The sequence below is a fragment of the Trachemys scripta genome, chromosome 10 (assembly GCF_013100865.1).
Source record: "Trachemys scripta elegans isolate TJP31775 chromosome 10, CAS_Tse_1.0, whole genome shotgun sequence".
NCBI classification, from domain to species: Eukaryota; Metazoa; Chordata; order Testudines; family Emydidae; genus Trachemys; species Trachemys scripta.
The window spans coordinates 19,750,056-19,777,293 of record NC_048307.1 but is presented as its reverse complement, the minus strand read 5'-3'; the positions used below and the strand labels follow the sequence as shown (position 1 = coordinate 19,777,293).

The 27,238-nt window shown below is 41.0% G+C and overlaps 3 protein-coding genes across 4 annotated transcripts in view; 2 read left to right on the top strand and 1 right to left on the bottom strand.

The window, feature by feature from the left end:
- Window positions 1-1,527, top strand: part of RRN3 (RRN3 homolog, RNA polymerase I transcription factor) — a 22,989-nt gene extending 21,462 nt beyond the window's left edge. Inside the window, exon 18 of the mRNA XM_034783888.1 lies at window positions 1-1,527. This exon is cut by the window's left edge and continues 115 nt beyond it. Coding sequence (XP_034639779.1) covers window positions 1-44 — 44 coding nt within the window. The 3' untranslated portion in view covers window positions 45-1,527.
- A 1,978-nt stretch (window positions 1,528-3,505) lies between these two features.
- On the top strand, window positions 3,506-13,255 carry NTAN1 (N-terminal asparagine amidase). 2 transcript variants are annotated; one of them, XM_034783890.1, is made up of 10 exons: window positions 3,506-3,659; window positions 5,771-5,873; window positions 5,958-6,023; window positions 7,202-7,310; window positions 8,605-8,678; window positions 9,394-9,447; window positions 10,725-10,778; window positions 11,560-11,657; window positions 12,772-12,885; window positions 13,072-13,255. In XM_034783890.1, exons 1-10 carry the CDS (start codon window positions 3,579-3,581, stop codon window positions 13,237-13,239), a joined length of 921 nt encoding a protein of 306 aa, XP_034639781.1. In that variant the 5' UTR covers window positions 3,506-3,578; the 3' UTR covers window positions 13,240-13,255. The 2 variants fall into 2 exon arrangements, with proteins under 2 accessions (XP_034639781.1, XP_034639782.1); XM_034783891.1 differs by lacking the exon at window positions 9,394-9,447.
- Window positions 13,256-16,426: 3,171 nt separating this feature from the next.
- PDXDC1 (pyridoxal dependent decarboxylase domain containing 1) overlaps window positions 16,427-27,238 on the bottom strand; it is a 45,446-nt gene continuing 34,634 nt past the window's right edge. The window contains exons 19-23 of the mRNA XM_034783887.1: window positions 24,698-24,819; window positions 21,780-21,872; window positions 21,585-21,681; window positions 19,952-20,056; window positions 16,427-17,207 (exon numbers count right to left, since the gene is read on the bottom strand). Coding sequence (XP_034639778.1) covers window positions 16,936-17,207; window positions 19,952-20,056; window positions 21,585-21,681; window positions 21,780-21,872; window positions 24,698-24,819 — 689 coding nt within the window. The 3' untranslated portion in view covers window positions 16,427-16,935. The remainder of the gene's footprint in view (window positions 17,208-19,951; window positions 20,057-21,584; window positions 21,682-21,779; window positions 21,873-24,697; window positions 24,820-27,238) is intronic.

The following is a 27,238-nucleotide window of genomic DNA, read 5'->3' as shown; positions in this document are numbered from 1 at the left end:
GTGTAGGATCCCCTCCAGTAACATATGTACAACGGCACCTCTGACTTTGAGAATCAGAAATTAAGTGGATCAAAAGCTATGTGCAATTTTCACTCTTTAAAGAGACTTTCTGAGCAACTTTCCAAACTCTGAAGATTTTACTTGTTTTGGTAATCATATTAAAGAAGAAAGACTCTATTTTTTACTTAAACTTGCTCAGATTTCTACAGAGATGTGTTCTGATTTAATTTCATACATTGCTAAAAAAGGCTAGAGAATAAACTGCAGTATTCTACAATTTTCATATTGAAATAGTTTATACATAATTTATAGTTATTTTTCTTGATTAGTTTTTGTTTAATAATGTTTCCTCTATAAGGATTTACATAGTAAGGGTGAAATCCTGGCCCCTCTTCTCATTAATTACATTGGGACTAAGATTTCACTCTAAATGTTTAATTGTGTTTTGATTGGGTATGTTTTTAAGTTATCTTTCTAACAAGTAAACTGAGCATAGGATGAGGTACCAGGGCCTGAGTTCTAATTCCAGCCTGACATTGCCTCCCTCTGACCTTTGACAAATCACTTCCCCTATCTGTAGAATACGTGGTAAAGCACTTTAAAGATGGAAGGTGCTATTATCACTGCATAAGATTTTGTCGGAAAAAATTTTTTAAGTGTGAAAGTTCAGACTTTCAACACCTCAGACAGTTGTCAGTTTTGAAAGTGACATGAAAGCAGCTTAATGTGTGATCATATGATATGTAGTCAGTTCAAGAAATGTTGTGCAATGCTTTAAGTTCTGGGGATGAAAAGGACTGTATAATGGTAGGTATTTATTATCTTTGGAACTCTATATTTAAATGTGAATTGTGAAACAACAAAAAAACCCTTTGTTTATAGAAAGGAAAAGATGCAATTCTCCTCATGTGTCACTGCAGGGAATTTCTTTACTTTGTTTTGTTTTACATAATTGGATTTTTAGGCGGGAGAGGTTTGAATACATATGTAAATAATTACTGCAAAATGAACTGGAAATATCTGCACAATGCTTCAGTTAGATTACAAACACTTAAAAAAAAAAAGTATGAGTTTATTCTGTTTGAAAATAGTAAAATTTTAAGTATTTTGGGCCAAATTCTCTGCAATTCCACTGGTCTGACCTTTTGTTTAGACTCTTATTTGTTAGACTTTCAAGACTTGAGCATTGGGTGGGAATCAGAATAAACTTGACACGTGCAGATACTTGCAAAACTTAGACTTACACAAAAATAAATGGAATTCTATATGTGATCTAGCCACTGGAGGATGACACAGGATGAGGTAGTATGGGTTTCAGAAGCACCTAATTTGGCATGTTCCTCCTGAAGGACTGTGTGATGATACTGATGAGGTGGAGACTTTGGATGAGAGAGGGGTTTGGGGATGACATGGCAAAATTAATCTTCCGGTATCTATAAATGTACTGGTTTTTTTTGTTTTGTTTTAAATCTCATCCCTTCTGTTGTCATTCCAGAACAATAAAAAGAGAATTGCATTTGAAATTAATTGCCTTATCTCCCAACATAAAAGTACTTATCTTAAGCAACAGTAAGGAAAGAATGGTTCCAAAGTGATCAAAAGATTGCATTCTTCCCCGTGACACCAATGGCTTTGTCAACATGTTGGGTGAACTCAGATATAAGACTTTTTTCCAAAACATAATGCCAGTTTTTTCTTCTGGCTAACATTGCTATATCTTATATGTGATCTGGGGATTTGCGCACGTGTGTGAGATATTTTTTTTTTTTATTAGCTCTAGAAAAATATTTGCTTTGTATTTAGACCCACATTTTGGGACATCTTGAAAATTGTAATGTTAAAAAATGAGCACATATTCAGTTGTCCTAGCTAGTCAAACAATCAACACCAGACCTTTCAGGGTGTTAGATTGTCAGGGATCTTCTGTGTAAGCAATATTTTAACAAGGGCTCCCACAATGTTTCTGTGTCTTAGTCTGTATAAATCCCCTGATTAGGGCTATGTGTGATCACAAAGACTATGTTCTCTTTGCTTGTTTTTCCCATTTATGCTTTTATAACCATAATAAAAGGAGGCAACAACGCTTAGCTAATAAGCTTATTAAGCTGCACTTTGCTAGAAGTGTTTATCCTTTGCTGGGCAAAATCATAGTGAGAATACTGAGAATACAGCTGGCTGGAAAATGAAAGGGGGAGTCTGGTTTTTCTCCCAACATCTTTAAATTTTCCATTCAGGTCTAATTAGCAATACATATAGCCCACTGCTTATCATGGGGCATATGACGTTTCTGTGTGTGTCTTTTGAGAAGGATGTCAGTTTTGGGGATCTGTATCTCTGGGAAATTAATTTGAAAATACATGACATTTAGTGTAGTCAAAAGCAAAAATGTTTCTACAAAAGTATTCTTATGAGTAGTTAGAAATAATCTCCACCGGAGATTTGTAGTAGTATCCAGAGAGGGCTGATTTCATCCCAACATTTCCTTCACTTCAGTTTGCTGACGACAGTTTGAGGGACCCTTCCAGTACAACTCATATTTATTAATTACATCTGATTCCGCTGACTTTTGTGGAGAAAGAAAAATCAGATTTGTTTAAGACTTAAATGAATTAATGCAATATATGTCAGACCACAGTATCACTTTCCAGCCTGTACAAGGTCTGATTTGGGCCATTAGAAGTGAGGGTTGTGCTGAGTGCTGCAGATACCAAGCCAGTGCATAGGAAGTGGGGGTTGATTGAAAATACCCAGTTTTAAATAAATATTTCTGAATATGCCTCAAGCAATTAATTATTTACTGCTTTTAAGGTATGAAACTCTTAATTTGACATAATGTGCTAAATTTTCAGCATGGATCTAACTGTACCCACAAAATGTGTGGATGTGGGGGGAGAAAATCTGTATGTGCGAGTATATCTTACTGCCTCTTCTTATCTAAAGACAGGATTTCTACATGTACAAATGGCTGGGCCCACACATTCAGTGGGCCTCTTTTTTTCTGGTCTGCTGCAAATTTGGTTTGATGAGTATTTGTGCCCTGCTTGTGTAATTGATGGTATTCTTCATGAGAGAACTAAAGCCTACTGTAATGGGCTGATTCCATGATGGGTCATTATATTCTGCCTGCTTAAAACGCCCCCTGTAGTTTCCATTAGAGATGGTTTATTTTAAATACAGCCCTGCTGGAGTTCAGTAGTCCCTGTCCTGGAGGTGGAAATTCAGACAGATCTGCAATTGTCCTAGCTGTGAACCGCACATTTCTTCAATCCTTTCTGGGGTTGCAAGTTTCATTTTAAGAGGGGAGAGTACCTATGCTGCTCTCTTGGGGGTGAGGTGGTCTAACGTGCATCAGTATCGTTTTCTTTCCCCGCCCTTAGTTGAAGTCAGGTTTGTGCAGGCTCCGGCGGCAGACACTCCGGCTGCTTGCACAGAACTACTCAAATCCAAACCAGGCTTCTCCATCCGGACTACATCTCCCAGAACCCCTTGCGATGTCAGCCCATGCAGCCTCCCCTCCCAGCTGGCTGCTATCGGAAGTTAGTCCGCCCAGCAGCCTCAGGAGCAGGCGCTTCCCAGAGATGCCTCTGCTGATTAACGGGGATCGGATCGACCTGGCCCAGCCCCCGGGGGAGCTGATCCGCACCTACCCGCACCTGGAGGTAAGGGGACGGGGGCTGCGGCGGGGGTGCAGGGAAGGAAGGGCAGCCCCAGCGGGGAGGCAGGAGGGTTGTCGGACTCCAACCAGGAACGCTGCAGTGCCCAGCTGGAGGGAGTAGGTTTGTGCCATCTCCCGAGCGGGCCGGGGTGGAGCAGGCTTTGGACGGAGGCCCCTCTCCGCTAATGAGAAGTCCAGAGCCTATTGGCTTTGACGGGGGAAAAGGGGAATTTACCAATGTCACAGGTAACTTACCAAGTAGGATGGGGGTCTGTACGCCTGTGTTTGGCGCTCTCAGTGGGCTAAATGCCCTGGCCCAGGGTATATGCAGTGTTGTCGCCATGTGGGTCCCAGGATATTAAAGAGAAAAGGTGGGAGGTGTAACATCTTTTACTGGACTCACTTCTGTTGGTGAGAGAGACCAGCTCTGGAGCCAGACCTTGTCTCTCTGGCATAGGGTGCTCTCTGGTATTGGAGGCATGCACTCCTCCCCCCCAGTGTGGGGTGCTGGGTGGGAGGGCAGAAACCCTGATGTGGTGCCCGCATGTTGGAGGCATAGACATCCTGGCATGTGGTGTTCTTGGGGGCCCAGAAGCCCTGATACAGGGTGTTCTGGCATGGGCAGTGCAGGGGCATAGATGTCCAGCTATGGGTATTGGAGGGTGGGTCTTTATGCATCATCAAGAAGTAAAAAAACAAAAAAGCCCAAGCTCCATTTCTCCCCCCCCCATACTAGAGAATGCTATTATGTTATAGCCACTGGAAATGGAGAACCCCTATTGAATCATCAAGTCCATACCCTGTAATAATGTTTCTGGCTAGATTCTCTCAGCACTGAGCCCCCGCAGCTCCCAAATCAGGCTATGCGTACCCAGTCTTAGACATTGCTAGAACAAAACAGACTCAAGTTTGTGATTGGGTATTAAAGTAAATCAGTGTTGAATGATGTGTGTGGTCAGCTTCAGGAATCAGAGTACTCCGTAACAGTTTGGTTTATGGGAAGGAGGGTTACATAATGTTTTGTGGAGCGTAGATGAGCAAATATCACTTAGAATCTATCCCTCTACTGCATTCAAGCCAGCGGGAGGAGTTTCTTACCAGCTAAAGAAATGAACATAGTGTTTGTACTTCCAAGACCGCTTCTATGGGGAGACCCAGAGTCATCTGAGCAATCCAGGGTTTGCTGGTACAATAGACTTTTTGGTTCATTCTCCAAATAGAAGGCTTATGTATGTTAATTCTCTAGTACTAATATAATAATAAAGATTTATAATGAATGAAATCATCAAATAAAAACAACTTACAAGTAATCAAGTTGATTATTTTGTTCATATCTTCTCGTATTTTAGCTCTAGATTGTGATTACCTTACTCACCCTGAACAGTACTTTCCTCCATAAGGAGTCCTTTTGACTTTAGCAGGACTACTCATGTTGCATCATACTATTTGCTATATGTGTGTAAGGTTATTACAGACAAGCCTTTAAAAATTATCCTTTGTGAATGTCTCTTAAAAGCATCCAAGATAACAACTATAGGGAAGCTAATAGATCTGACTTAAATATTTAACTGTTCTAGTCATAGCAGTAGACTGAGCATAGGGCTAGGAGCCAGAAACTGCTGAGTTCAGCTCTTGTACTGATTGATGATTATGTGGCCTTGGTCAAGTCCTTTTCTCTCTCTCCATTTTTAAAGTGGGGATGACAGACTCTTTGTGTCTGAGGTGATGTGAAGATTAACTGGTTAATGTTTGGAAAAAGCCTCGAGGATGTAAAACACTCTTCTTCTTTCTTGCCACTTACCTCTTTGGGGATCAATGACTTTTATAGCCTTCTTCCAAAACTCATGATTGTAGGCTTGGTTGTTGTGGAAACCAGTCACACTCAGGCCTGCTGATATCCAATCCATGTTCCGAGTCTTTGGCCTCCCCCTTTGTTACTGAAGATGTAAAACGCCATGAAATGTAAGTATTTATGGTCAATCTCAGCCTTCATGGTCTTCCCTGAACTGCCACCTGATTCCCTCTGTTTTCCATAGGCCTGGTTGGGTCGGTGTCCATAGTACTTGCTATACCTGCTCTTTCAGCCATTTTAGTCTGAGTGCAATTTATTTACAGGAGAAAGCAAGAGTTCTAAGAGGCCAACCTGCTCAAACAGTGGGACCCAAAGGACTTCTATACATCCAGCAAAGAGAGTTTGCAGTGACCACCCCTAAAGATGGTACGTGGGGATGCAATAATGTTAGCTATTGAAGCAACAGGCATGAAGGTCAAATTCTTACTGTATTTCTCTCCTTTAAAACAGGTTCCGTGTCCATCCTTGGGTCTGATGATGCAACTACCTGCCACTTGGTGGTGCTCAGACACACAGGTATCATAAAGGAAACCTGGACCATGAGATGCATGTTTCTCAAATAATGGCTGTGTAATGACTGTTATTTCATATGGAATTTCCACATTTGATGTATTGAGCTTACACTGGGTGTTCTAATTCATTTATTCTAGTTTGCATGGGTCACGTTTTAAGAAACCTTGCTATTACCAGCCTGCATTACCTTTGGCTGCATACGTTAGAGCTGCATGTTCACTCTAACCCTTAGACACAGGAGTCTGATTTGTTGGTTAAGTAAGTGACTTGTCTAGTGTCATACAGTGACTTAGGGCCTGTCTACACTAAAGAATTTAGATCGATCCAGATTTAGACTGAAAAATCCACCCCCTTGTGCAACGAAGTTAAACCGACCGAAGTCCCTCTGTAGATAGCACTACATCAGCAGAAGAATTCTTCCATTGACCTAGCTACTGCCTCTTGGAGAGGTGGATTACCTATGCTGGCGGAAGAACCACTCCTGTTGGTATAGTTCAGGGGTTCTCAAACTTCTGTGCACTGCAACCCCCTTTTGACAATAAAAATTACGACACAACCTCAGGACGGGGGACCGACCGAAGCCTGAGCCCGCCCGAGCCTGCCCGAACCCAACTGACTTTGGGGGGGAGGAGGAGAGGGCAAAGCTGAAGCCAAAGGGCTTCAGCCCCAGGCAGGGGGCCTGTAATCTGAGTCCCAACACGCAGCGCTGAAACCCTCAGGCTTTGGGTGGTGGGGCTCAAGCTACGGCTTCGGCCCTGGGCCCCAGCAAGTCTAAGCCAGCCCTGGTGACCCACTTTGGGGTCCTGCCCCACAGCTTGAGAACTGCTGGTATAGGTAGTGTCTATGCTGAAGTGCTGCAGTAGTGTTTCAAGTGTAGACAAGCCCTTAGTGACAGAGATGGGAATGGAACTCAGTCCCTGGCTCTTATGACGGCAGCACAGGAGACCTAGTGGTTTCAGCAGGATATTGGGAATCAGGAGACTGAGGTTCTGTTCCTGACTACACTGAATTTGTGTGATATCAGACAAGTCACTTAATCTCTTTTAGTGCCAGTTTCTCCTCCTGTAAAATCTGGATGCGGTTTATCCATTTTATAACCTACTCTACAGAATGACAAAGTTTTTGTTGCTGTTGTACAGAGCTGTGGTCAGGTAAATGTTTGCTTATTGCCCGCCTTTCAGGGAGCGGCGCTACCTGCTTGACACACTGTGATGGATCCAGCACTCAAGCCGAGGTGTCGCTGATTATGAGTGCAGTAAAATCTTTCTCTAATGACACAGAATGTGGAAGGTTAGCTCTGCTCTATTATGTCTTGTATACAGTATTTCGCAGGGGTCACTGTTGTGTGTAAGCTGGGAAATTCTAAATGTGATCATTTGGGGCTCAGATAAAGAATTAGCGGCTTGCTGAGCTAGGGCAGGAAAACCCATCTCAACAAGGTACTGTTTCCACAGTGATATTTTTTTTGCCTACTGGCATTGTTACAGATTTAATAGCTTTTTTTTCTTGATTTACTCAGAACCATTGACGTTTGTATGTATATATTATTTTTGTAGTTCTCTTAGCAGCGCTTTAATTTAAAGTGTGAGTCTGCTTTGAACAGTGTCTCTGTAAAACTGCCATTGCGAGGTTCCATGTTTATTGTGTGTGTGTCTCAGTGATTTCCATCTCAAATGTGCTTAGTTTCACAAATGGATTTTTGCTTTTTTTAAAAACTGTTGGTTCTGTAAACTCATCCTGGGATCTGAGTTAATCTGGAAGTTTCTGGCTTGCACATAAAACAATAAAGCTTCTGAATCAGAATTTAGTTATAAATTCTGTTGCTGTTGTGGGAGCCAGAAAAGAATCCATCTCAATTCCTTTTGATTGTGTTTACTCCTGTCAGACCTGTAGAGGCAAAACTTGGTAAAGTTGGCAGGTACAACACTGAATACACCTGGTCATAGACTTACTCAAAAGCAAGTAGTTACAAGTATTTTCTTACTTGAAACACCTTAAAGGGGCCTGATTTTCAGCTGGTGACTCTTCAGCATTTTCTAAGAATTGGGTCCCTTTCCGGGGTCCCCTGAAGTTGGATACCTGAAAATCATTAGTCACTTTTGAAGAGCTTGGCCACGGAGAACAGACCTATAGAGTGAAAGAGGAGCCATATTTACACAGACGTCTCACCAAGACCCCTATCTTAAGGTTTGAGTGAGTTGTAAGGAAGTCACTGGAGTACATTTAATTGATCTTTGTTGAGAAGCTTAAAACATAGCTTTGTAATTTAAGGTCCAGTCCTGTGAGGAGCTGAGTACCTGTAAATCCCCTCAAGCTCAGTGGCAACTTCCCATGTTCAGTGCCTCTCAGATTCAAGTCCTTAGTTTGTGTTGCTCATCTGATATTCCCTATAGTGTCCAGAACAAAGAGGTTACTCACATTAGGTCATGAGGTAATACACAATCAACTGGCGCATGTGACTGTAGTAAATGAGCCTTCTCTAATGATCACTGTACGGTGTGGGCTGGGGATTGTATTGAAAAGCTATTCACATGGGGACGTCTTTTTAATTGCTGTTTCCTGTTATTCCATCTCTATTTGTTAGGCTGGAAGTTCACCTAGTTGGAGGTTTCAATGATGATAGGCAGTTATCTCAAAAACTTACTAATCAGCTTCTTAGTAAGTTCATATTTTTTCCATTCTCATGTCCAAAAACTAGAATTCTGGCTGGATTTGGGCCGCGCGTGTGTGTGATCTTAATCCTCAATTATACAGTAGAAAAAAATCTTGGATTTGAGGTTTTTCTCCATTTGGGAATTTGAAGTGCGGCATGTGTTTATACATGGGGATGGGGCAGTGAGATGATTTACACATGTACTTATCTATCTATCTATATAGATAGATAGATAATAGTGTGTGTGTGACATGCTGTATGATCTTGGGCAAGTCTCTTCTCTCTCTGTACCTATATTTACCCATATATAAAATGGGTATTACTAATGAATGTACCCTGCTAAATGTGTAACAAACTAAACCTGAGATCACAATGCCAGAGCTACCTTAAACAAATGCTTGTAAAAGGAATAAAATGTTGATAAACAAAGCTTTCTCTTTAACAACTTTCTGCCCTTGCCAATGGCCAGTTGTGTAAATTACTGTTGTATAGAGTAGCTTTCTCTTTATTTTATAAGAGCAAGATATTGCGACATATCTGGAAAACACACACTGGTCCATTATCTGTATCCAGAACAATGGAGTGGGAGATTTCCTGCTGGTAATGAGGGCCTCACCTCTAATTTGCAGTGCACAGCATTGATATACCCCATAGTTTATATGCAGCACATGCCTTGACATGAGTCAGTTTTATACCTTGCTGCTACTGTTGTTGGTGTAGGAACATTTGATCTCCAGCAAGATGATGTCCATTTAGTGACGTTCTGTGTGACAGGTAAGAGTTTTAATGTTTTCCCTTTTGTAAAAGTATGTTTAGTCTTTGAAATAGACTCTCTTCATTTTAGGAGAGGCAACCTTTCCATCTGGCCTGTAAGCTTTGTGAGTTTGTGAGCTCTAGGCACATGAGGGCTTACTGCCTACAGTGTTCTTTGCTGTTGTATACTGATCTGTTCATTTTAGTTGGGTACTCCAGAGTCAGTATTCTGGAAGTAGTGATTTACCACAGCACACCGCAGGAAGGGCAATGGCTAGGGCTTCTCTTCCCAGAAGTGCTACGGCAACTTGCAGTTGCTAATAGGACCTGTGGAAATAGCTGAAGTATTTCACCCATGTGGTCCTGTGAGCACTCCACATTTTAGACGTTTGTATTCCTGCTGGGAAGGAAACCTAAACCCATCTAGGATCAGTTGACATCACTAGACCTGCCTCCTGCATTTAGTGTGTGTGTTTAGTCAGTATTGTAGCAGACAGATGAATGAAGTGTGTAGGAGACACATGCCCCAAATTATTGTTCTTTTATCATCCTTTCCCTCTGTCCCCTCTTCGGTTTCCTTTTTCCTCCATTGTAGCCAATTAAAGTCTGATTATTTTTGATGTCTCTTCATTTTCAATGAGAACAAGAGCTGTATTTTCACACTGGCTGTAGCTTAAACCTTTGAAACATGGCAGCATTACAGCTGTATGTTTTTGGCATGTGAAACTGAGGGGCTAATAGCTTTGTCTAGAGCCAGTCATGGTGTGGGCAGAAGCGTTACACCTTTCCCATGCTGCCCTTGTCAATGCATTTTAGTCCAGAGCAGCTGTTTCAGTCCCAGGCCTGTTAGGATGTGAATGATTTCTATGGTGTATTCAGAGTAACAGCCGTGTTAGTCTGTATCCGCAAAAAGAACAGGAGTGATTTTATATAGTCTGGTTCTGCTCTGTGGATAAATGTTCACCAAAGATAAGGATTAATTCAGAACTGGCATAAGCAGTTGCCATTCTTCTGAGATGGAACTACCCTGCCTGTGTCTGAATTTGTCCTGTATACCATGATAATAGACATGGTATAAAAACATAAATAGATAAACTCACTTCACTTGAGTTAAACAAGGATATGAACCCAAGTCTTCAGTTCCCTTGTGGCTGCTTTAGGTTGCATGTCCCACCATTTTTTTATTTTTTGGGGTAAGGTCTGGGCACCTCCCTGACTAAAGCTAAACTAACGCTGCTTGGAAATAAACATGCTGACAGTGGCTGGATTATTTGACATATTTGTTCTTTTTAAAACAGAATTAAATGATAGGAAGGAAAAGGACAATCATTTCCCAATCATTTATGGAATAGGTGAGTACAATGATCTTGTATACTGTTTTAAACTGGTTGCTGTTCAGACTTGTAAAGGTAACACATTTGCCAACCAAGGCTAATATAGAAGATATAAAATACCCTGGTGCACAGACCAGTGTAGCTCTGATGCTAACTCTGGTAGGACAGGGCTGCTGTTAATACCACTCAGACAGGCTTTGCTAGACGCTGAAGATGTATTGCTGCTTGGAAAATGCCTTTGGAAAGGGTCCTCTTGGTCAGGAGCATGTGTATATTTTTTCTTTTCCTTTTAATGAGATCATAGAGCCCGAAGGGTTATTTCATGGCATTTAGCTGAACTATTGGCCTGCAGTGAGCTAGACTGCTCGATCTTTTGCCTTTTCTGTTTGGAGTCCAACTCCTTTCTGCTGGGTTTAGTTGATTTTGTTCTCTTCCTTTTTTTTTCTTTTTCTTCTAACTACTTTCAGTTTGTGATCTTTATACCACTATAGGAATACAATTTGTCCAACAATTGTATTCCTATAGTGGTATCTTCAAATTGACCATATTCTTTTAAACTTTCCTCGGGGCTGCTAGAAACCCAATAGCACTGTGAAAATACAAGTGAACCAGAAAGTGAAACTTAAACATGTTTCTCTGTCATAGTCTTTGATATTAGTGTCTGATAGGTTCTGAAATTCACCTTTGTCTGTGCCAAAGAGCGCTGTTGGTCTGGAATTCTGTGTTTGTGGGGGGTGGACATTTTAAATGTCGTCATTAGCTGGTTAACTGTGCTTTATTCAAATCATTTTCTCCCCAGCTGTGAACGTTAAAACAGCAGAGATTTTCCATGCAACTTTTCCAGATAAGGGACCAGATGAGGATTTGCGTTCAGCCCATATGTTAACAGGAGCACCAGTGAGTGAAAACAAATAAAAAAAATATATTTATCGGGGGGGGGGGGGGAGAACAACTCTTAAGAGAAAAATACTCCTGATATTTTGTCTGTGGCAGAAACTAATAGTTACTCCTTTAGGAGTAACTATATGATAAAATACTGCCAGTTTGTGGTTGTGTAATCAGAGACAAACACTGGACATACTAGCCAATATCTGTTAGCCAATATCTGTACTACAACAGCTGCTGGTACCTGATGGAAAACTTGGACAAGTATTCTATTTGGAAACAAGGACAGACTTCAGTATTTGTATTACAGTAGCTCCTGGAGGCCTCAGCTGAGATCAGAGTACCACTGTGCTAGATGCTGGACAGTCAGTCCCTGGCAGAGGAAGGGTGAGAGAGGGGTAGTGGTGTTAATCCAATTTTACAGACCTGGAATTGAGGTACAGAGACTAACTGACTTGCCTGAGTCACGCAGGAAGTCTGTGGCAGAGCTGGAAATTGAACCCAGCTCTCTTCGGTCCACATGATCTCTCAGATGCAGGTGTGCTACATAAAGACACTGCTTTCATCCAAAGGCTAACGACTTCAGTAAGAAGACACTTGCACAAGGAAGTATTTGCAGGATCTTGACCCATGCCTACTAAACTATAACAGGGGAACACCCTCTACTGTCCCCAGGATCATGGTGTAGAAGCAGCTGGAATATTTGTGGATTTAAGGTTTGCCACTTAAGATCTTGAGCCCAAAATTCTGGCACAAAAAGGCTATTTAGCCTCTTGTATAAGGGCAGAGCAGCTGTTTTGTCTAATCGTTTGGTTAATTCAGGGCACAGTAGGGAGGGAGAGGTAGGGGTGTGTGTGTGTAGCAGCATTGCAGGGTGGACAAGGGAGCTGAAACAAGACAAGCAGTGAAGGAGAGGTAGATGGCTGGACAGGACAGGAGCAGGGGACACTGAAGAATAGTCTGTTGGCCTAGGACAGGAGCTGCAGTTTGTTGCATATCAAAGGGTGGGGGAAGTAGCTGTGGAGCCAGCTCCAAGCTCATTCCCCTTCACGGCATGGTGGGTTCAGTTCACTTACTGCTGCTCAATTTCAATAGGGAAACCCTCAAAGCCTGTTCCCTATTACAGATGACTAATATTTATGATGCAAAGAGAGAGCAACTCCACATTGGACCTTACTTCTGGATGCCTTTCCCACACGTGGACTTCTGGTTGGAGCAGGATGATAAACAGATATTACAGGTAACTGAAGTTACAAAAATGTGTGTTGTGCTAGCATTCCGTCAGCCCTGCTGGCTTTTCTGTGCAAATGCTGAAAGGGGGGTGCATTTTGTCTAGGCCAGAAATTAAAGCTAGAGGCACCAGTAGCCATGTAATGTTCTTATCCATCTGGTTTGAAATAGCTCATGACACCATCTTGTTTTTCAGAATCTTTCCACATCGCCTCTGGCTGAACCACCCCACTTTGTTTCCCACCTTAGATCCGCATTGCTATTTTTAAAAGAGCATCCATTTCCCGATGACTCCCTGTTTCCTAACAGGAACCCTCGACTTTATAAAAAGACAGAAGAAGGTTTATGGGAGCGACTGTTTTGAAATGATTTAACATTGCTGCAAAGCGTGTCCTCCAGTGTTTGCCTCAAAGTGGCCACACTTTTGGCGAGGCTGTGCTTTCCCAAAGAGCATCTTTCTGAATCCATGTTGGTCAAATTCCCTGCTGGCCCTGAGATCAGACTAGCCTTGTTTAAGGCTTTTCAAAGTAATATTTTGGCAGAGGTGCATGTGTTTGCCCTGTTACTTACATAAGGGAGTGAATGTTTACTACTATTTTCTTGTTTTCAGATGTGCCCTTCCCTGTTTTTACTTTTGGTGCTAATCAGTTGTATATTAAGGCCTTCTGCAAAATCTACCTAGAGAGAGATTTAATATGCACTTGCCCTTTCAAAAGTGCTTTTTCAAGCTGGGACTAAGTGTCTCCTTAAAGTATAACATGCATACAAACTTATTCATTGGTAAGTGGGTTTTTTGAGAGAGATTTATTTTAAACACCCAACCATTAAGTCCTTGAATGAATAAATAAGAGAGTAAGTTTTGCTGATATAGATGAGATTTTTCACTAGCTGGCTGGGGGCTTTTCTACACTGAAAGATATAATCATTAACCCTACAGGAATGATGGCTGAGCATAAGCCTTGAAAGCATATTTGTTAAACAGTGCCATTTTACCACTGCTGTTGGAGTAATAGTGTATGATTCCGTACAGCTCTTCAATTCTAAAAAGGACTAGAATAATAAATCTTTATATTTACTAATAAATAAAAGGGAGATGTCACTGGGCATCTTCTGTTAAAGTAAACATTAAACTCAACTTTTCACCATTTGGGTTGTTTGCTTACTTTTTGCATTTCTCTGAAGCTTGGGCAATGGAAATAAAATAGCAAAAGGTGCTCACTCACCACTATATTGTTTGGGTTGCAGAGACTACAGGAAAAGATGTAACTTCACATGCTGTGGGTGGAGTTTAAGAACATTCATGGAAATATTTCTACTACTCTGATTGCTATTTTTTTTTTTTTAAACTGTACCTAGACCTTGATATTGATACTTTTACATTAAGAAGCTACATGGAAGATGTCATGAAATACTTGTGAGGTTTGTCCCCTCTGTTTTGTGGTTACATATGTACATCCCTGCACTATATGAAAACTTGACAGTTTGGTTATTCTGAAACTGTGGCAATTTTTGATAAGTAAATCTGTTTTAGTTGTCTATAATGACGACCTTCTACAACTCAAACTGTGAGACACTTAGCATATATAAAGTGTATTGTGCTTTAAAAGCCCTAATAAGTTTTCAGGGTTGTAGATAATCTTGTTTCACAGGACAAAAATCATAGGTAAAGGATCACAAAATACAGTAAGTTATGGATTTCAGGTGAATTGTGTAGTTATTCATCTCTCAAATGTTTCGTTTTCTTTTTGTACATCCACCTGTTAAGTCAGGGCAATGCTGAATTTGCTAATTACAACTTCACTAAACCGTTCCAGTAGAATAAGGAGGCCTAGAATTCCATGTCCAGTAAGAAGAGTGGATTCACTGCTTGCAGTGCCAGGCATGGCATAGCAGCACTTGTCATCTAGTACCCTTTGGTTAGGCCCTGGAGTGATCTCTCCTCTTGTCACTTGGCCCTCTAGCCAGGTCTCTTCCCTTAATTTGGGGTATCACTATCCCACACAACATTGGTCATGAGCCTGCCATTTTCTCCCTTCCAGAGCTCCTCTTTTGTTCCACTGTATGAGTGTAGGGGCCTTAGGGCTTCTCTCTGGAGTCTTTTAACCAAACTCAAAAGCAACTTCTGTCCTACCCTGGGCCTGAAACTTAACCATCCTGGATCCTCCCCACAGTAATGCTGAGTCTCAAGCTACCTTCCTTGAGCCTTGTTGGAGCCTTGAGTGAACTGGAAGTAGCAACAGAACACAGAGGCTGTGCAATATATGGATAGAGATTGTAGTAGAGGTGTTTGACACTCCAGTTTTTCTTTAGTACCTAGAACAACCACCCCCATCAGTCAAACACCTGTTTTCATAAACTACAGCACAGATTTTAGTGCAACTTAATTCAATTACCGTTGAAGAATCAGATATTGTAATTTGAAGAATCTTTATTGAAACATTCGGGTAATATCTAAAGTATGTAGCTCTAATCCAACAAAACCACTAGTTCAGCAATTCCAAATATAAAAATATTAAATTAATTTTTGATTTTGCCCCCCACAAATATACCCATGTTAATGTACTTCATTACCAAATAAACTAATAAAGAAGACTAGTTGACTTAATTGTTTTTGTACTTAAAAAAAATTGCACTCTGTTTTATGAGATCTGAAATTATAAACAAAGTTTGACTTAATATACTTTAACTACAGCTCCCCCGCCCCAGAGAATCAAAAACTGAAAAGTTGACAGTACATATAAATCAACAAAAAATCCTTAAAAGTATCACAATGCTATCCAATCCTGTTACCACTAGAGCCATCATGATGACCTACGCAAGGTAGTAATTTACGCACATCCTATTTATGCAAAGGAAATACTGGTGATAATGTTAAGTCAATGTTTGTAGGGTTGGATCCATTTTTTTTTTAAGTATCTGTTTTGCTTCTACACTGTAAAGTCAGTTTCTGCAGGTGAAAATACTTCTGAACATTAAACTTGTGATATTAGACAAGTGAACCGATTATAAAGGAGCTATGTGCTGTAGTGTATGTAACCTATAATTTCTTCAATATATACAATATCTATTAAAAGTTAGTTATGTTATTCAAAAATCAGAATAGTGTAGAAACCATCACCAACATGACTTTTTCAAGCTTTACTAACAAGTATCTTTAAAAATACATAACCAAAAAGAGTCCAGTAACTCTGTTCATAGGACCTGGTTATAGAGGGTGTGCAGCAGTAAATAAAGAGATCTGTGTCATGCAGAGGCACTATTACTTTCTAAAAGGGTTAACAGAAGCCCTGTAAGATTAAGGAGTTTAACAAGTGGGCCAATTTATACAACAGCAAAAAAAAAAAAAAAAAGTTGATGGCAAAGTAGTATTTACATATTCATAATATACACATTCATAATATACACACGTGTACATCCCTGTCACTCATTGCACCGCAACTGCTTGACGACCTTTTTAGTATGAGGCAATGGATTTCTAATGAACATTAGGGATTAAAAAAGCAATGAGATGACGTGCACTACAGCTAGCATGACTACCTACATTATTGTGCTTTTTTTTTTTTTTTTTAAGATTAAACTGATTTAAAATATAAAGGTGAGCAACTGGCAGGTTTACTGAATATTTTTAAATTAGGTCCACTTTACAAATATCACCAGGTGCATGCTTAACCTTAACTCAAATGTATGATCAACTCATTAAGCACTATAATGCCACCTGGATTCATACAGTAACTGTCACTCTTTTGCCAAAAAATATTCCTTCAGGCAAATGTTTATAAGCCATTAAAATAAATCAGGTATTTTAATATCACTTTGGAGATAATGTATATAGGGTTGAAACAATTGTCATAAGTGTACAATAAAACAAGTTAACTGGCTCCTAGGGGAAAAAGCTTTGTTTTTAACTTGCTTTTGTGCAAAATCCCTGTTAACTGTGAATTACAGTAGTAGTTACTGTACTAACATGTGGCACTGTTCACATTTTGAATACATCATAAACTTCCCTGCCATACAGGGAATGTGGTTATTATACAAAGTCTTCATTCACAAAATCTGGATTTTATCTTAGACTTTCTTGTTCCTCTACTTTAGTGCAGTCATTTCCTGATCGTTGTGATTTGTCACTTTGCAGGTCTTCAGTTTTGTCACTTGTTACCTGTACGATCTCATTCTGCTGCTCCGCTTTCTCTGTCTCCACAGTCCCTTGCTCTTGTACAGTAGACACAGAATGGGAGAGTTGCTCCATCTTTTCCAAGTCATCAGTATGACTAACTGAACTGGTCTCACTAAATCCATCAGAGCTTCTTAAAGATCTTTTAAAAAGCTTTTGACCTGTGGAATTGTTTAATGAATATAGCATTAGAAGACAGTAAACGCAGACTAATCAATACAAACTATAAGCCACATTTTAAAAAGATGGCCTCTATTTTTAAAGCCGTGGATGCAATTTAGCACCAGCATTTAAGTTCATTTAGACATACAAGCACAGATGTGTAACTGATGTAATCTGCACCAGTAAACAGTAACCCAGTTAAGGCTTGGCTGGAAAAAGTGACGGTCAGTAAAAAGAGCAAAAGCCAAGGGACACATTACTTGATAAAACTGTTTTGGATGGGTACATTACTACAACAGGTCACTGTGCCCCAAAGGATTAATGACCAACTAGAGAAGCTGACAGTCCAAACTAAAGTCAAACTTCAATCTGACCAGAGGAAAAAGGACACGACTGTCAGTATCGCTTTGCCAGCCTAGATTTGGCTAATCAACTAATTTACACAGTGAAAGGAAACAAGCTCATCTTGCCTCTCCTGAGCAGATTTATGCTGTTGTGTGATTTCATCAGGGGTGAAAGTAAGTCCAGTGAGTTAGTGGTACGCTGGGGCCAGCTCTGGCCCCCGGAAGGGGCGGGACCTAGGGCGGAAGGGGCATGGCTGAGGGAGACAGAGCCAGCCCCAGCCCACCCTGTAAGGTAAGTGCCCCCCTGCCCCAGGGTAGCAGCAGCATGGGGTGCTATTTAAAGGGTCCGGGGCTCCCCTGCTTCTACCGCCCCAGCCCTGTAAATAGCCGTGGGAGCCCTGGGAAGCAGTAGGGCTCCCGCGGCTATTTAAAGGACCAGGGCAGCAGAGGCAGCAGGAGCCCCGGGCCCTTTAAATAGCCCCTGGAGCCCCCCGCTACCTCTGGGCTCTGGGGGCTATTTAAAAAGTGTGGGGCTCCTGCTGCTTCTATGCCCCAGCCCTTTAAATAGCTGCCGGAGCCCCATCGCCACTACTTCAGAGCTCCAGCGGCTATGTAAAGGGCCGGGGCGGTAGAAGCAAGGGGAGCCCCGGACCTTTTAAACAGCTCACAGAGCCCTGCTGCCCTACCCCAGGGCTCCAGCAGTGGGGCTCTGGTGGCAATTTAAAGGGCCTGGGACTCCAGCCCCTGTTGGGAGCCCCAGGACCTTTAAATTGCTCCCTGGGGAAGCCTGGCCGCCCCGGTACAGCAAACCGGCTCTTGCCGGTACGCTGTACCGGGGTGTACCGGCTTACTTTCACCTCTGGATTTCATGCTAAGATATCATTACTTCCACAAAATACCACGTTTGTGTAGCACAGCAAAAAACAAAACAAAACTGCAGTCGCCAAAATAAATAAAATACATTGTCCTAGGTTTTTTTTTGCGGTTGTGGGTTTGTTTTCTTGCTAATTTGCAAACTTCAGTAACCCTCAGTGTGAACTAGAGAATTTACAATTCTACAATATTTTCCAGAGGAAAAAGCCCTGTGGTCAGAGGTAGTTATTGCTGTTTAGAAGGATAGCTACCTCCCCTGCAGTCCTAGGATTTATTCTTTCAGAGCACAATAGGGGTGGGAAAAGATGGATTTGAATGGTGCTCCAGGGAATGTTTAGCTCCATTCTGGGTCTTTTTGCACTGGTCATTTAAAATCAACAGGAGGACAGGTACAATTACAAACAAGACTAGTGCTCTAGTTTGACGTGATCAGGAAAGTAATGTACAGTAACTCCTCACTTAAAGTCATTCTGGTTAATGGTGTTTCGTTGTTACATTGTTCGTTGCTGAGCAATTAGAGAACATGCTTGTTTAAAGTTGCACAATGCTCCCTTATAACGTCGTTTGGCAGCCGCCTGCTTCGTCCACTGCTTGCAAAAAGAGCAGCCCGTTGGAGCTAGCTGGTGGGGGCTTGGAACCAGGGTGGACCAGCAGCCCCCCATCAGCTCCCTGCTCCCCTAAGTTCCGTGTGCACCAGCTGCCCGGCAGGCTATTAATTGCCTGCAGTTCAGCTGTCCCTTCCCCCACTGCCACATGCTGCTTCTGCCCTCTGCCTTGGAGCTGCTCCCTGGAGCCTCCTGCTTGGTGGGTGGGTGTGTGTGCGCGCGCTAATGTCAGGGTGTCCCCCTCCCCTCTGCTCACCCCATTTCCATAGAGCAGGGGGGACATGGGAGGAAGCTTTCTGGGAACAGCAGCTGTCTCAACTTGCTGATCTACTTAAAAAGGCAACGTATTTAGACCGTGGGGGAGGGTCAGTGTACTTAAAGGGGCAACGCACATCTCTCTGTCTCTGTTTGCTGTCTTGCCTTGTAGAATGAGGCTACATTAACAACAATGGGTTAACCCTTGAGGGCTCAGCTGAGTGTTAGTTCATCATTGAGCAGCAAAGCATTCCCTGGGAAATATCCCTCCCTCTTCCACCCTCTGACTCCACCACCTCAACCAAGCCTCATAATCAGCATTGCTGTGTACAGTATTAAGGTGTTTGTTTACATATATATATATATATATATATAGTCTTTTGTCTGGTGAAAAAAATTTCCCTGGAACCTAACCCCCCTTCCCCATTTACATTAATTCTTATGGGGAAATTGGATTCGCTTAACTTCATTTTGCTTAAAGTCACATTTTTCAGGAACATAACTACAATGTTAAGCAAGGAGTTACTGTATGTGGAGACGAAAAAGCAAAACTCACTCTGATTAGGCAATAAAACTCCATTATGTACTAATTAGCTTTGTGAACAAAGCAGAGTGTTCTTTAGTGTCAAACTGCACATTTATTAAATGTAATTGGAGGAAACTTACCAGGAAGTCTTTGCTTAATGCGATTGGGAGTCGGAGTCGGGGGTGGGGTAGTCCCAGTCCCCTGTGCTTTTGATACATAGGTGGGCTCTGTGGACTCTAGAGAGCCTGCCAATGGAGGGGAAAAAAGTCTTTAAAGAGACAGTTTTATTGACACTACTAAATAATATTAGAACCAGGTAACAAGTTAACGAAGTACACAGTTTTTAAACTTTTCTGGTGCTCTATATTTAACTCACTCTCTCCTGCCTGTTCCCAAGCAAGTATTAAGGCCCAGATCATCAAAGGTATTTAGGTGCCTGACTCCCTTTGAGAATCTGGGCCTAAGCCCCCTTTCTGAAGCTGTACTTGCCAACTCCCCATAAATCTGTGCCATTCTAATCACAGACTATACTATGCTTCAGGTACAGAAAGGGACATGAACTATTGCATACAGATTCTCAAAATAATCAAATGACTGACACCCACTTTATAACTTCTACCATAGTGAACATTCTCCTTTCCCTCCACCACTGGAAACTTGATACAGCCTCAGCTTCAAACTTCCTTTCAAGTCCCTGTGAGCACAGCACTTTAAAGGAACATTTGATCAGAAAGAGGATAAATCCTTCTCAGGCAAATCTTGCCTTTTCCTGCCAAAGGACTCTTCCATTCTCTGCTTCAACCACTGTGGGAGAAGTGAAGCAACACAGTGAACATGCTTCCCCCACCCTCCTAGCTTAAAAATAAATATAAGGCTGGCCTGACATATATATAAATATAAGGCTGCCCGCAGGCCTCTGCTACCACATTCTCAGCCTCCCCTAGTCTGAGAACTTACAGTCTCAGGGAAAACTAGGCTAATACTTACTCCAGAATGACTTGCATGAGGTACAAGTGGAATCCAACTAGGATAATTTTCCCATTCTCTCTTTTACACTGCCATGGATTCCCTCCACATAGGCATGTTCACACTATACCCACCATAGTCAAGAGCTAGTCCTGATTCAGTTCTAACCTGCTGTTCCCAGATTACTAATGTCTTACTGTGCAGACTAGTGAAGGTTGGGAACATGACAGGTCAGAGGACACCTGAACCAAGAACTCAAATAGAAAAATTAGTTTAGTTAGAGCATGCAGATCAATTTAGTGCCACCATTATATATAATGTTCACTATGTACACATACATATAGATATATCGTGCTTGTATATATTACACACTTGGAGAAATGATCTTATGATACTATTAAGTGCTCCCCATCCTGCTGTTTTTTGTACAAGAAGTTCAAGCAGAAATCCAATTTTCCAACGTACACATCTGGAATTCACACAGATGAATTGAAGAGCCCTTTCTTGTAATATAGTGGAGGGAACAACAGCCAAATCCAGCAAATCGCTTTAATTTGACTTGAGAATTGTTAAGTATTGAGATTTAAAGGGAACTGGACAGATGGTGGCAGCAGATATTTTCTTATTCAGTGTTTGAGAAGGGGTGGCTAAACAATGTTCCTTTAGATTTTAGGAGTTCCTTTTTAATCACATAATTTGGACGTCTTATAAATCAGTTAACAAGAAATCTCAGTAACATTGTAAAGGTTTCCACATTTTACAGAATTATTGCTAATGTACTATTGCTGCAAATGTATTTATTCCTACCTGCTGTTAAGTTAAATGTTCTTCCCTTTGGTGATGCTTGAAATGGAGAAAACCAGTTCAGCACAGAGCCAACTACAGGAATCTGTCGTAGCAGGCCCTGTAAAACATGCCGTTAAAAGATCATTCTAGTGAATGACCCATCTAAGTGTTACAGAGTTATGTGATGTAGATAACAGATTATTTTGGAATTCTTACCTCTTCAAGAAGTCTTTCTTCATTTGCTTTCTGAAGCTGAACCTGCGCTTCCTGTATCCCCTTTCTAACGACTTCAGTCATGTTTTCCAGCAGCTAATTAAAAATGGAAGAGCATGCATTACTGCACTTAAACTGGCTTCTTGGTCCCTTACATGAAGATTAAATTTAAATGGGGACATTTGTGCATTTTTCTAAATTAGGTCAGTAGTTGACTAATGCCATTTATTTAATACTATAAATAGACAACTATAGATTGACAGTAGCGTTTTTTTACATGGATCTTGTAACACATTTAATTGCAAGGGCATGAATTTCTCTTGCTTAGAGGTAGGCTACTCACCTCTAGCCAGAGTTCTTTGAGTGTCTCTGTATATTCACACTCATGAATATGCCAGTGGTGCTGATGGAACCTTTTGATTGAAGTGCTTGTTGGAACGCTATTGCACCCTCACCTCACCTATCTCCTCCTCTCACTGTTCCTGAACTTTCTGAGAGCCCCAGCTCAAATAGGGAGCATCGGTGAAGGATATGATTTTGGATAGATTTTGTTCTGGCAACACTTTGATTTACCAGTCATCCAAGTACAGGTATATGTGGATCTCTTGTCTCCAAAAATGTGCTGCCACCTCCCTGAGGCACTTTGTAAAAACTGGGGGGCAGTAGAACAGCTGAAGGGAAGGACTCTGATTTGAAAATAATTCTCCTCTACTAGGAAGCAAAGATATTGGCAGTGTAATGATCTGATTGAAATAGCCTTCAAATTGAGAACTGCAAACCAACCTTGTATAAAGAACAGGAGTACTTGTGGCACCTTAGAGACTAACAAATTTATTAGAGCATAAGCTTTAGTCCACTTCAGTCCACGAAAGCTTATGCTCTAATAAATTTGTTAGTCTCTAAGGTGCCACAAGTACTCCTGTTCTTTTTGCGGATACAGACTAACACGGCTGCTACTCTGCAACCTTGTATAGAGAGGGAAGGTATTATAGATGTCAGTTTAAAGATATAGAATCAGAACTTCCTGATAAAGGAGTTGAGTTTTTTCAGGTCTAATATAGGTCAAAGAGGCAGCAGTGTGGGGATCTGAAGAAGCCTTCCTTTTCTTTTCAGAGTCCTTATTGCTCCCTTCCAGATTTGACCCAAGTTGAGGTTGTGGATCCACATGACAAATCTTAGCTACCACTGTCATGGCCAGTTACTGAGGAAGTTCAGAATGGAGAATTGAACCCAGTGTATCAGCAATGACAGCTGTTTGCTTCGTTAGACTGGGACATGCCTAACTTCTGCTCAGCACCAGCAAGCTAAGGGCACATGGGAGTCAGTGTTTGGATCCCCTTACCGCAGTATGCTAAGTGTCCAACTGGGGAGCTCAACCAGATCTGTGACAGACTGCTCTAGACACATCCACAGACTCCCGAGGCTCGGCTGATAGAGTCCTTCTTTGCACCCTGAGTTTTCCCCCCACCAAAGTTCCTGGTTCCAAGGAAGGTGTCACTCCTGCAGATTGGCTCAGTGAGCAGAGCCAATCACCAACAGGTTATTTCCGCTTTTCAGTTTCAGATCCAATGGATCAGGATCCTTTTTAGGTACCAGAGATTTCTTGGAGATCTGAACTGAAGATGGCATCTTATGGAGAGGTCTCCGCTGCCTCTTCTCTCAAGTAGTATCAGGGTCCGTTTGCTTGCTCACAAATGTGTACAATATCCAGAGGGCTCGTCTGTCAAAGCCTCCTGCCAGCAGGACCATTTGCAGTCTGTTCTTCCCATACTCTTGGGGTGAAAGCACTTCAGATTGAACCCCTGCGGGACAATGTCCCTCTCTGACGGGCATCTCATAAGCATCAAATGTAGGGCAAAAGGTGCACTTCTTAATAGCTGATCTCTAGCTCTTCATAACCACCACTGGATTCTAATAGTGGAACCAGAGATGAACCAACAACTACTTAGAACATTTAATATTTCCTTTAAAAAAAATCCTAATCCTTAAATTGCTAACACAAGAAAAGTAATCTAAATTTATGCTTAGCATAATGGGCACTATCCAAGCACGGGATTCAGACTAAGAGTCCAAATGCAGTTCCTGATTCATCCGCTGCAGCAATTGGAAGGAACTGAGGTGGCTAGAGAGCCAAGACCCTCTTTTATAGTCTCGCCCTCAATGTTCAGGAACAGTGAGGGAAGGAACAGGAGAGGTGCAATAGCACTCCACCAGGCACTGCTATCAATGTTCCACAGGCACAGCTACATAATCAGTACATCCCCAGGAGTGGGAATATTCAGAGTACACTTGAACAAGGATTTATTCTGTGGGTGCAGTGTTGTTCAAATAACCACCACTTTCCTTTTTACTAAGGGTTTTGTTATGACAACTTCGATAGGCCAGATATTAATCAAAGCTTCTCAGGTAATCCTGTATAAGCACCAACCTTTTTACTAGTAATAATGACATTGTAAATCCAGTTTCCAAGCTGTTGATTTAACAAATAAAATGAATGGAAAACATTAAGTGGCAGATTTTCAAGCTGGTGTGGTGGCATAGTTTCACTGAATTCAATGGAACAAATTATACCAGTTGATGATCTGCCCCAGATCATTCAAAAAGGGAAATTTTTTTTCTGATGGCTTAAACCATTATGGAAACCGTACAGTCACTGAGTTTGCCTATTTCCGGACTAGAAAAGTGTCTAACGCTAGCAGAAGAGTTATAAACACAAAAATGTAAACCTAAACCAAGGTATCATGAGACAGTCATAATACTGTGAAGTTCTCTCACCATGTAGATGCAAATCACTATATAGCTAAATACGTGCAATTTTCTTTCACGTCAAAGAATAAGAAGTTGCCCTGAAACCAGTTTGGAGAAAACTAATGCTAAAACATTTTGTAAATTTTGAAAATAGGTAAGATTTCAATACAGACTCTAGAATTTTCTTCAATTTCTCTGCCTGTCGCTGCAATAGTTTCTACCAGCTCGGACACATCCAGATCTTCAGTTACCATGCCGATATATACACAGTTCTTCTCCCCTCCAAATTCTGGGCCTGTGAACAGAATGGAGATTCCATATTTTTACACTTTTGCAGCAAAATCTAAGTGCCTCTTCAACAAGGTTTAAAATTACAAAACAGAATAGATTGTGTAGTTAGTAAAAAGAGAAAAATATTTAGCTTCATAGAGGAAGATAACCACAACAGGCACCCTACTCACACTTATGTGCCAGGGAATCCAACCATATTTTTGTTTTAGTACTTAAGTGTAATCTTTGCATATGCCCAATTCACTGAAAGTACTTGGCATTGCACTTCTTCAAAGAGGAAAAACAAAACTAAGTTTAGACAGGAAGTAATACAGTAGATATTTTATATAACTGTGTGCTTATAAGAAGCAGCAACATTAAAAGCTGCATGAAACCACCGATTGTGAAAAACAGAGCATTTAAACAGCTGAGTTTTCTATTCCAAAAGCTGTGGTGTTCTGAGGGATGCCACTAGGCCCTCTCTTCCCCCTACTGGTGAACACAGATGGGTTAATGAGGCATTTTTACAATTAATACTGTATATACACACTTAAATAGCACATTATTGTACCATCTAAAGAGCCACATTATTCTGGGATATCTTTCAACAGCATGGATCCATAACTCTGACACATTTAAACTTACTCTTAGAGATGAATATGGAAGATTAGAACTCTCAAATAGAAAAGTCATGCTATATTAGCACTGCCTTAAGTAGACCTAACAGCAACACTTACTGATTTTCATCTTCAAAGCAGTCTATAACCATTGATCCTTACAACACTTATGTAGTAGGCATTATAATTCTCATTTTACAGATGGAAAAAAACAACAACAAATGTATGTAGGTTAAGTGGCTTCCACAAAGCCAAAGGCATCATTAGCATGATAAAAAAAAAAAAAAAGTTTTGCCTAAGGTCTGCAGGATTGGGGGTTTTTAAAACTGTCAAAGATCTGGAAGACAGAAATTCCTGAGTTCATGTCTTGGAGCAGTCACTTAACCTCAGTATGAGGGAAATTAAAATACCCACTTCATAGGGATGGTTACTGAATTATGTTTACATAGTTCTTAGGAAATTAAAAGCTCTAAGGGCATGATCCTATGAAGTGGTGAGCACCTCCTGCAAGGTATGGCTCATCTTCAACTCCCACTAAAATCAAGAAGACTAGACACCTGTTGATTAGCACCTCTTGAGATTAGGCCCTTAGTGCTATTATCATCATTACTAACTCATGGCAAAACCATCTAAAAATGTTCACTTGCTATATTTTTAATGTTCCCATTTCACCTTTGAGAGAAAGCTGAAATGCAGCAGCTGTAGGTATGCTCTCGAATACTGTGTGTAGTCTTTTTAAAGCAGAAGTAGCACTGAGAGGACCAGGCAAGGTTCACCTGGAAATTCCATGTGTGCACAGAGGCCATTGTATAAGTTTATGCAGAATCTCATGTTTCACTGATTTTGTATCACTCTAGTGGGGTTTTAGACAACTGTTTCTTTAAGCACATTCACACATGACATCTAGGCCATTTGCTTTTTAAAAATTAAAAATGAGTGGCTTTATTAATTAGTTACAGTAATGTACTGGAAACCACTAGTAACCACTAATGTATCAAAATGCAACACATTCCTACCATTTTGAGGACAAACAAAACACATTGTAAGACATTAATTTACTTATGCAATAGAGTGGTTAAAATGTAACTGAGTGTTTCAGTTATATATTATAGCCAGAGTCGCCTAAAACATCTAACCTAGTCACAGAAAGCAGTAAGCAGCCCAGTTTGAGATTAAGTTTCTGCTTCAATTAGGTGCAATACGAGGCAGACACCCCTCCAATTTGGCACATATTATAACACACCCGGTGGTGGGTAGTTCACTTGCACAATCAACTTATAGCTGAGAATGCAGTACTGGTATTAGTGATCATTAAGTCCAACATGTTTATGACTGGATGCTTTTCTTGTCTAGCATATGCCACCTCTGTAACAATCAGAAATAGACTTAGGGTTGGGGGACCACTGGTAAGCACTGCATTAAGAAATGTTCTTTGCTGTTCCTAAACTAACAGCAAATTTTTGAATTTTCCCAATTAAGCCTCCGCACCCTCAAAAACAAAATATAAGTCAGAACTTTGTCAACATAAGCAATATAACATTTGGGTTTTCTAGGATGAAAACACTTCTCAGTTTAGTATAATCATGCTTGAGGTTTGGTTAGTACTCTGGGAACAATGGATGTACTCTGCTGAAGCAGTTGCTGACAAGAAACACTACTGCTTTCTAGTAGGCCTCAACTGAAATGAGCAATGGGGAAGGAAGATCAGAGAGACAATATTTGTAGAAACACATCTACTGTTTAACGTAGAAGCGGACAGAACTTTTTAATAATACATGGATATAGGACTTCTAAATCTCACTACAATACCGTTTGGGAAAAAAAAGA

Bases quoted from the DNA above. Each gene is read 5' to 3' on its own strand.
- NTAN1 (XM_034783890.1), top strand. From the start codon at position 3,579: ATGCCTCTGCTGATTAACGGGGATCGGATCGACCTGGCCCAGCCCCCG. The intron at 5,874-5,957 runs GTACGTGGGGAT...CCTTTAAAACAG, and splicing joins AGTGACCACCCCTAAAGATG to GTTCCGTGTCCATCCTTGGG. The intron at 7,311-8,604 runs GTTAGCTCTGCT...TCTATTTGTTAG, and splicing joins AATGACACAGAATGTGGAAG to GCTGGAAGTTCACCTAGTTG.